Source organism: Salmo salar, chromosome 12 (genome assembly GCF_965601325.2).
Source record: "Salmo salar chromosome 12, fSalSal1, whole genome shotgun sequence".
Taxonomy (NCBI): domain Eukaryota; kingdom Metazoa; phylum Chordata; class Actinopteri; order Salmoniformes; family Salmonidae; genus Salmo; species Salmo salar.
The window spans coordinates 38833438-38844231 of NC_138302.1; the positions used below are offsets into that span (position 1 = coordinate 38833438).

Consider the following 10794-nt stretch of genomic DNA (forward strand, 5'->3'; position numbering starts at 1 on the left):
CTTTTTAACCACTATGGCCTCCTGTCCACTCAAATGCATGCATGAGCACACACACGCACCCACGCATACACGCATGCATAGAAACAAGCATTGAAACAAGTATTGAAATGCAGGCCTATGTCTTGAGACATACTCATGGACACGACGTGTTGTATTAGCAAAAATACACACACACACACACACACACACACACACACACACACACACACACACACACACACACACACACACACACACACACACACACACACACACACACACACACACACACACAAAAATGTGACCATTCCCTGCTCCCATGCAGAGAAACGCATTCAGATGGATTTTGCCCATCAGCTATTTTAAGCAATGCTGTCAGTCACCCTAATGAACTCTCCCATGGCTTCAATGAGTAGAGATGTGGCTCACTGTCCTGACTTGGCTTCATTATTTGTGTAATGTGGCAATTCACTCTCCATACGGTCTGTAGGGAGTGGAGAGAGTGGGGCTAACGGCTAACGCTACTGGGAATGCCTGAACGTCTGTGTTTTAATTTAGAATGGACTAGTGGTGGCTAGTTTCTCCTGGTCCACTCACAGTTTAAGACTTGTTTACATTGCAGAGAAACTTAACATTGTAGCAGAGGTTTTAAACATGTTAAATGTTGAAATTTAACTACAAAGTTGGGGTTACAACACATTTTTCCTCCCCTCAAAATGTCTCAGGCGATGATGATGAGGACGAGTGCGGTGAGGAGAAGCTGCCCTCCTGCTTTGATTACGTCATGCACTTTCTCACCGTCTTCTGGAAGCTCCTGTTCGCCTTTGTGCCGCCCACCGACTACTGGAACGGCTGGGCCTGCTTCGTGGTCTCCATCAGTATGATTGGCCTGCTCACCGCCTTCATTGGAGACCTGGCCTCCCACTTTGGCTGTACCGTGGGCCTCAAGGACTCCGTGACCGCCGTGGTGTTTGTGGCGCTCGGGACGTCTGTGCCAGGTGCGTTCCATACATGCCGCAATACACACAGACATGTGTACACACACACAGACATATTCACAAACGGTGGGTCTTATTATGACTCTGTCACCAATCTAGTGTTTGCGGCATTGGGACACCAGGTTAGTAACATATACCATCTAACTCTACACTCTCACGACAGGGTTTTATCACAATTAGGCATTGTCACTCCTAAAAGCAGTGCTTTGTATGAAGTGTTCTTGAATAGTACACTATGTCATATCTCTTGTCATGCATGGACATCTAATTTTGGATCCATGTCACTCTACCACCATTCACAATTCTTATTTTTCTTCCTTTCCCTTTCTCTTTATCGCTCTCTTGCTCCCCCAGACACGTTTGCCAGCAAGGTAGCTGCAATCCAGGACCAGTACGCTGACGCCTCCATTGGCAACGTAACGGGCAGCAATGCCGTCAACGTCTTTTTGGGGATCGGCGTGGCCTGGTCCATCGCCGCCATCTACCACAATTCCAAGGGCAACGACTTTCGGGTGGACCCAGGCACCCTGGCCTTCTCCGTCACCCTATTCACCATCTTCGCCTTTGTCGCCGTGGCCGTGCTCATGTACCGGCGCCGGCCTGAGATTGGGGGCGAGCTGGGTGGGCCCCGGGGCCCCAAAATCGCGACCACCTGTCTCTTCTTCAGCCTGTGGCTCATGTACATCGTATTCTCCTCCCTGGAAGCGTATTGCCACATCAAGGGCTTCTAACTTCTCTATAAAGAATCTGAAAGCAAGATTCAAAAAGCAATATTTAAAAGATCTTTGAAAGCTTCAGCTTCTAGAGTCTTCAAAAGCTTCAGAAAGATCTTCGAAAGCTTCTTAGTCTTTGAAAGCTTCTATGAGGTCTTATAGAGCTATTCAAAAGTATTTGAAGACTTCTAAAATAAAATTGAAAGATTTTTAGTCTTTGAAAGCTAAAAAGAAAAAAAATAACCACTTTATTGCTTTCATCCAAGACCTCTGAACTATGTACGATTAAATCCAAGGTTTTGGAGGCATTGACGTGTCACATCCAAGGTCTCCTACGCCATTGACTACCACATCCCTTTATCCTAAATCTAACATCCATGACATCCAATGCTTAAGCCATCTACTGCCACATCCAAGACATCTGAAGAATCCACTACTACAACTAAGGCCTCTGAACCAACTCCAGCAGGATGGTGGCCCAAAAAATTCAGACGTGAAAACGGAGGGATTATGTTGTTTTTTTAACTATTAATTTAGTGTTTGTCCTCTAGCTCCTTCAATCCTGTTGTTGCAGGTTTATTTTAAATGGAAGCTCTCTGTTGACTTTCATTGGATCAAGACTCCTAAGGCTGTGTATCCAAAATGTAATTTCAGATGAAGCAAAAAAATGGTGCTTGTTTGGTTATACAGAACTTCAAAGCTATGCCTGAAAGTGCTCCTGGCTGGCGTCCACAATTTCTGTTCAGTGCCCCCCCAAAAATACACTAGACAAATATGTCATAATATCCCTGTAACACAGAAACGTGAGTGGTTGTTTAAATGCGAAGGGCATATGGATGATAAATACATAGTTACTGAGGTAAATACTTAAATGAGACTAATTCATTGTATGTCTACACAGTACTGTTGCAGTCATGACTGCATCTCCAATATTACAGAAACTAAAGAAACCTTTCCTTACTAGAAGAATGTCTTGATATAAAATGTCACTAATGCATATAATGTTTTTTTTTTTTTAAATCCCCATGAAACATTTATCAGCAACAATACTATTACACTAGACAAGTCAATAAATAATTAATTAGAGGTGAAATTAGCATTATGGCTTTGTGAAATGTATTTATATCCTATAATGTCTTCTATGATCTTTCTTTTAATTGTGTTAAACATATTTAATTCAGTCGGCTTTGTCTGCTAACAGACCATTTTTACAATGAAGCGATTGTGAGAATGTTATACAGTGGAGACAGTGTAAAAGAAGACTACAATACACAGAAATGTTTTGTCAGAAGGTGATCTGGTTTTTCACTAAGATACATTTAACACAATTTACAAATTAAATATCATTGTAAAACAAAAACTAAACTGTGTAAATTGAAATCAACAAGTTGTTTTATCAACAAAAAGTATATAATTGGAAGGAATGAGCCTAGATATCTGTCAGTGAAAGCTTTTTGAAAGGAATCAACCTTTTCTAGCGTGGTTGGTTGAGTTGAAGCTCTTTTGATATTCTTATCAGACTTCTTATGACAAGAATTATATCCTAAGACAAGGATACAGTATGGATCTTCCATATTTGGGTGAATAGGACTTCCATCGTAGTAAGAAGATAAAGTCCAGAAAATGTATAGTATGCCTTGGATGGGCAACTGCCTTGGATAGGCCTGCGGACCAATACATTTTTTTAAAATAAAAAAAACACATTCTTAGGAGCTTAGTTGGGGTCTCAACTTACGGTTGAGAGTTAGAATAATAGAATACACAAGATGCAATTTCGAAATTTGTTTGTGCATCAGCAGTCACTCAATTAGCCTATGTCAGCTAATTGTTTTTTGATTGGTAAGTTAGTCTAGTGGCCAGCTATCTAAACTTGTAGTAAGCATGGTCGAATTACCAAACAGAGTAGGGTCCATTGATTATCAATTATAATATTAAAAACTGATAACATTTACCTCCACCCTATGGCAAAATTGGTAGAATTGCATGAAATTAGCTGTAAAACTGCAAATTTTTCTCTCCGCCCCATGGCAAAATGAGTAGAACTGCATTAAATTAGTTGTAAAATAAATACAAAAATTCCCTCCGCCCTGTGGCAAAATGTGTAGAATTGCAGCAAACTTGCTTTAAAACGCCAACATTTTCTCTACGCCCCATGGCAAAATGTGTGGAATTGTAGGAAATGAATTTTAAAACTTAAAATGTTTATTTTCGCTGTCACGAGGGGTTCGCTACAATGTTTTGTTCGCGGAGGGTGGTATGGATGTGGGTACGCAGACCCACGAGCCACTGCAGTCCCTCATGATGAGTTCCATTGCCCATCCCTGTAGTAAGCTATCAAGATCTCCAAGACAGAGACTGCCAATCCTTTTATAGATGTGATGTCTTTCATTTTGTCTGTTATCTACCGCAGGTGACAGAGAAAACAACACAAACTCTACAGTTGTGCTTCTTTCATAGAAAAGTCATCAAGAATTTCTTGTGTCAAGTTTAGTCATACATTGTTGTTGATTCCTTGTCCAGGTGTGCGGCGATGTTCCCTTTAGCGCTGTGGTGAGCATAGTGTGCTAGTGTTGTCTATACCTCTGTCTGAATAATCCTCAAAGTTAGATTATCAATGTGCTACTTGTAAACTATATGCATGAGTGTAAACATAACTGTATATAGTAAGCCGTAGTTATCATTAACATTAGGGGACACATTTTGATAATGAGTAGTAATGGATTTGGGTTCATTAACTTTGTTTTTGTGTGTTTGCTCCTGGAACAATGTAATCTGAAAGACTACACTTCTTTAAAGTAATGTGAACAAATCATTTTCTTATTTGTATGAAAGGCAATATCTCATACTCTTGTGTTGATGAAAGTTATTCGTACTGTCCAAAACTACATTGCTCTGCTTGAGTTTGCTGATGTCAAGTTTGAGGAAAAGACGAAGCAGTACTTTGTCTGTGTTATCTTTTTTGTATATAGTGTACAGTTGTCAAAGTGAGGTAGTTGGCCTCAATGTTGAAAATATAAGATTCAAGATATTTATTTTCCTACCCTTTGGGGACACAAGAATAGCTAATGTTGCCTTCCAGGGGAGCTGCGTTTGAATTGACTTTCACCCCTCTTTTCCTCTATATTTCTGAATGAGTCTGGGTGGTTCTCAAGGTCCTTGATGAGGCATTTTTATCCTTTCTTGCAATGGAAGATGGCTTGTCGTCATTCAGGGGCCAAAACGGATACTACATACCTACTACAGAGTGAATTCAGCCAAACCTAAAAAAAGAAGTATCACTTTATCAGTATTGTGTGAATGCATGGTATTGTAACTTCTTTCACAGTTTTGACTGGTTTAAACAAAACAAAAGGAATCAAGCCCAATTTTTTCTCTCACATTAAGCACATTGATTCACTATTAGGACAGCTGATGCGTAAAAAATAGCCATATTATGACTTCTGTTTATTTCACCTTTCTCATTGTTCCTATTAGTGATGTCACACACATTGACAATATTTTATTGATACACTCTTCCTCAGCTTGTCACAAGCCTAGGCCCATCTCTAGACTAATTGTTTTATGTATTAACATTGGTCATATATACTGTATAGCCTGGTCCCCTTCTGTAAGTGTGCTGTAGCCAACTTTCTATTCTTCTATCCTTGTCAAGCTATACATACACTATATATACATATGGAAACCCCTTCAAATTAGTGGATTCGGCTATTTCAGCAAGCACCAGTTCCTGACAGGTGTATTAAACTGAGCACAAAGCCATGCAATCTCCATAAACAAACATTGGCAGTAGAATGGCCTTACTGAAGAGCTCAGTGACATTCAACATGGCACCGTCATAGGATGCCAACTTTACAGCAAGTCAGTTCATCAAATTTCTGCCCTGCAAGAGCTGCCCCGCTCAATTGTAAGTGCTGTTATTGTGAAGTGGAAACATCTAGGCGCAACAACGGCTCAGCCATGAAGTGGTAGGCCACACAAGCTCACAGAACAGGACCGCCGAGTGCTGAAGTGCGCAGCGCGTAAACATCGTCTGTCCTCGGTTGCAACACTCACTACCGAGTTCCAAACTGCCTCTGGAGGCAGCGTCAGGATCTTCATGAAATGGGTTTCCATGGCCGAGCAGTTGGCTGGAGTGGTGTAAAGCTCACCGCCATTGGACTCTGGAGCAGTGGAAATGCGTTCTTTGGAGTGATTAATCACCCTTCACCATCTGGCAGTCTGACGGAAGAATCTTGGTTTGGCGGATACCAGGAGAACACTACCTGCCCCAATGCATTGTGCCAACTGTAAAGTTTGGTGGAGGAGGAATAATGGTCTAGGGCTGTTTTCATGATTCGGGCTAGGCCCCTTAGTTCCAGTGAAGGGAAATGTTAACGCTACAGCATACAATGACATTCTAGACAGTTCTGTGCTTCCCACTTTCTGGCAACAGTTTGGGGAAGGCCCTTTCCTGTTTCACATGACAATGCCCCCGTGCACAAAGCGAGGTCCATACAGAAATGGTTTGTCGAGATCGGTGTGGAAGAACTTGACTGGCATGCACAGAGCCCTGACCTCAACCCCATCGAACACCTTTGGGATGAATTGGAACGCCGACTGCGAGCCAGGCCTAATTGCCCAACATCAGTGCCCAACCTCACTAATGCTCTTGTGGCTGAATGGAAGCAAGTCCCCGCAGCAATGTTCCAACATCTAGTGGAAAGCCTTCCCAGAAGAATGGAGGCTGTTATAGCAGCAAAGGGGGGACCAACTTTATTTTAATGCCCATGATTTTGGAATGAGATGTTCGACGAGAAGGTGTCCACATACCTTTGGTCATGTAGTGTACATCCTGTATGACAAGGAACGAACACAGAGAGAAGTTGGCAAAAGCGCAAACAGACTGGACCACCAGGCTAGGTAATACGAGCACCATATTTCTCTCAGAATGCTTGTTCTAGGTTTCATTGAGTGTTTTATTTTATTTATCAGGGTTTTTGTTTTAAATGTATTTGTTTGCTGTTAAAATGTATTTGAATGTCATGATTTTTCTTTCATTGTGCACGCAAAACAGGAGGGACGTACACAATCTGTAATGTGTACCAAGGCTGAATTAGTTCTGTCACAGAAAATAAAAGTTTTGAAACCTAGCTTGTTTCAGGGAAATCAGTGGAGTTGTTATTGGTGTGTACATGATTGTGTATGATGTTAGGAGTTGGGTATTTGGTCAAATAAATATTTCTGATAAACAGTAAGTTGGCTCCCTCTTCTGGTACATTTAGCTGATACTGTATTGACAAACGCTTAAGATACATATTACTGTATTCCCTTACAGGATTTTTATTTTTTACCCTTCAAAAATGTTTCGATTTTTACAATTTTGAAAAAATTACAAAATATTAATCTGATTGTATAAAATGTCCTTTAAATGTCTCTGTGTGTGCAGGTCAACCAGAAGAGATTCATTAAATGGCAATCTGCAGTTCAAACAATAACATTTACATTTACATTTAAGTCATTTAGCAGACGCTCTTATCCAGAGCGACTTACAAAATGGTGCATTCACCTTATGATATCCAGTGGAACAACCACTTTACAATAGTGCATCTAAATCTTTTAGGGGGGGGGGGGGGGGTTAGAAGGATTACTTTATCCTATCCTAGGTATTCCTTAAAGAGGTGGGGTTTCAGGTGTCTCCGGAAGGTGGTGATTGACTCCGCTGTCCTGGCGTCGTGAGGGAGCTTGTTCCACCATTGGGGTGCCAGAGCAGCGAACAGTTTTGACTGGGCTGAGCGGGAACTGTGCTTCCTCAGAGGTAGGGGGGCCAGCAGGCCAGTGGTGGATGAACGCAGTGCCCTTGTTTAATACCAATAACAAAGCGGTCACCCTTTAGTCGGGGCTATGGATGCAAGGACTGACCATCAATGAGATCAAAATGATAGTTTTAACCATGTTTTGAAGCTATACAGTGTTTGTTTACAATTACATTGTTAACAAGTAATGAATTAAAACAAACAATACCTGCTGTGCTTCGGTTGGCCTTTAACATGAAATCCTCAATGCTAGGGGGCAGTCATTCTCCCCTGACTAAATGGAGAGGAGGCAGCACTGAGCTAGCCTGCAACGTCACTTCCTAGAGAAGCGCTCAAACTGCGCATGCAATGTTTCTAAAAACTCCTTCATATAGCAAGATGGTGACACGCTGAAACGACACTTCTTGATCTTCAAATGCGCCACTGAGCATTCTCATAGGAAACAATGGGGTGACGTCATCGATGGCTTTGTTTTTTTAGTCTGTGGGTTAGACAGTTGAACTATGCACATGAGGCATTTATAGGTTATATTCTTCAAGAGTCAACGGCTTTATATTATTCATTTAAAAGTCCACAAATGGAAGTAGCAGTTGCAGATTACCCAGCTGATGGAAAGGGTGGAAAACAGAGGCCGGGAGTGAATCCAGCCAGAGAGGAAGAGATTTTACTCAGCCCAAAATCTCTCCATGAAAATAAGCCCACGAAGTGAGGTCAAGGAGAGTGTCAAATTTGGTCAACAAAAAATGTAATTGCTAATTTTCTAAGTGAGGCTTATTTGAACGAACAAGAGTTTCATAATGGTTAGGTTGTTAGGAATGCACTGATGTGGATGCATATGTCATTTCGGCAACTTTGAAAAAAACTACTTTATATAGGAGTTGTGCCTGTTGTCATAAAGATAGATAGAGGACTTATCATGGATATAACCTGTTTTAGCATGGACACTGCAATGGAGAGCTTCCACGATTTTAAAGTAGCCAACTGGGTGGGGATTCTTATGAGTTGGGAGCAATCAGCCAATGAAGAAGAAGACAATTGACTACTTTAAAATGGAGCCTTAATGGGGCTGCCCATGCTGTCACAGACGCTATGATGGCACAGATACAAATATGAGTCCTCAATCTCTATGGCCTGTTGTTCACACGCATATCTGCCCTCTCATTGGCTAGAATGGTTCCACCTGATCTCGCCTTCTCCCACCTGCCTTCCATCTTTGAGGACATGTATTTCCATTGTTAGAGCGATCACACGACTATCTTATAAATATAATACACAATCTTTGATCCAACCGGAGAACAACTTTCCCCTCTCATTGAAGCCATGGAAGTTCACGGCCGACCGCGGTACTGTTAGCAGAAAACAGGATCCCCCATTATAATGAATGGAAAAATGGCAATCTTCCTGGTCAATCTTTCTGTAAATATTTTTTTCATGGTACCAATAATTGTTTCAAATAAACCAGGTGTATGTCCTTCAACCGAGTATTTTAAAATCGTACACAGAAGACTTTATAAAGATAATACACTTGTCATGACGTTGGCCTGTGGGTAAGGTTTATGACCCCACCATAAATACCTTTCTCCCTTCCACTCTCTTTCTGACCCTACTGAGGGACTGCTGTCCTGAAGGACTGCTGTCCTATTAAATATAGAGAGTCTGGGAACATCAAACAAATGGGGAAAGGAACCATATTTTGGTAATAAAACCAATATACTTTGGAACGTAATGAGTATGGATGTCAGTTCGGTTGTCATCTGAAACATTATGACTGATGACAGGACGACATAAACTGTACCTGGGAAAGTATACACCCTCTAGTTATCAGAGTCACATGGAATTGTTATGCAATTGAAATGTTTGATATTGAAATTGTTTGTTAGGAGATTAAATGTAATTTTAGCTTCCAAATGAGAGAATTGGGTTTTCATAAGGAAAGTGCCCTGCTTGATCAGTGGCACACCCCTGTGAAGAGACAGGGGTTATAAACGATGAAACACATCCTTCCCCTCTCCACTATATAAGCCTTTGACGAAAAGATAACCACATGTTCCAGTACGTGAGGTCTGCAGCCTCTACGTTAGAAGGACACACATGTCAAGTACAGAACTAAGCCAACCTCGGCGTGAGCTTTGGTGGCGAATGGTATGAACTTTGAGCTTATTCATTACAGAAGTGATACTTCCTAGCCGTTGAGTTAGCAGCGGCCGCTGTAGACGTGGGGTAGGAAAGGACGGACGACGGATCCAGTCTAACAACCAGACGAAGATACCACCACGTATCCAATTTACCACCAGAGACATTCTTCCGAGGACAGGAAGATCTGTTGGCCAACCCAGCCAGCATCTACGACCAATCTACCGAAGCGCAGCTCAGAGTAAATATTTATTGCATTTTCCTTTTCCAAATGGGCGGTAATTTAGAATGCATAAGATAATGTATTTACGATAGCATAGCTGCTGTTTCTTTGTTCCTAAATCTTCCCGCTCTTTCATTCAAGCCCAACCCTCTTTCCTTTGTGTAACCAGCCATCATGTATGACATCATTTGTATTCGGTGTATTTGTAATTCTGTGTGATTAGTTTAGGTATTTAGTAAATAAATAATTAAACCCAATTTTGTATTGCTGATTCAACTTGTTAGCCAGGGTTCGTGAAGATAGCCAAGAATTTACAACTTTCATTATGAGACTGAAAATAAGATAAGGGTTAATATTGACTGCTATCGATGTAAAATATGACTAAGTATTTTAAGAGTTTATTCGGAAGATAACGGCTCTATAAACGTTCTTCCGTGGTGCCCCGACTTTCTAGTTAATTACATTTACATGATTAGCTTAATCAGGTAATATTAATTACAGAGAAAGGATTTTATAGGTTAGCATGTCATATCACTTAATCCGGCATTGCCAAAGACACGACACACTGCTCAAAAAAATAAAGGGAACACTTAAACAACACAATGTAACTCCAAGTCAATCACACTTCTGTGAAATCAAACTGTCCTCTTAGGAAGAAACACTGATTGACAATAAATTTCACATGCTGTTGTGCAAATGGAATAGACAACAGGTGGAAATTATAGGCAATTAGCAAGACACCCCCAATAAAGGAGTGGTTCTGCAGGTGGGGACCACAGACCACTTCTCAGTTCCTATGCTTCCTGGCTGATGTTTTGGTCACTTTTGAATGCTGGCGGTGCTTTCACTCTAGTGGTAGCATGAGACGGAGTCTACAACCCACACAAGTGGCTCAGGTAGTGCAGCTCATCCAGGATGGCACATCAATGCGAGCTGTGGCAAGAAGGTTTGCTGTG

General features: G+C 41.3%; 1 protein-coding gene across 3 annotated transcripts in view; it reads left to right on the top strand.

The window, feature by feature from the left end:
- slc8a1a (solute carrier family 8 member 1a) overlaps positions 1 to 6924 on the top strand; it is a 45564-nt gene extending 38640 nt beyond the window's left edge. For all 3 annotated transcript variants that reach the window (XM_014131173.3, XM_014131182.3, XM_014131183.3), the window contains 2 exons: positions 705 to 977; positions 1332 to 6924. In XM_014131173.3, coding sequence (XP_013986648.1) covers positions 705 to 977; positions 1332 to 1708 — 650 coding nt within the window. In that variant the 3' untranslated portion in view covers positions 1709 to 6924. The remainder of the gene's footprint in view (positions 1 to 704; positions 978 to 1331) is intronic.
- Positions 6925 to 10794: the final 3870 nt, after the last annotated feature.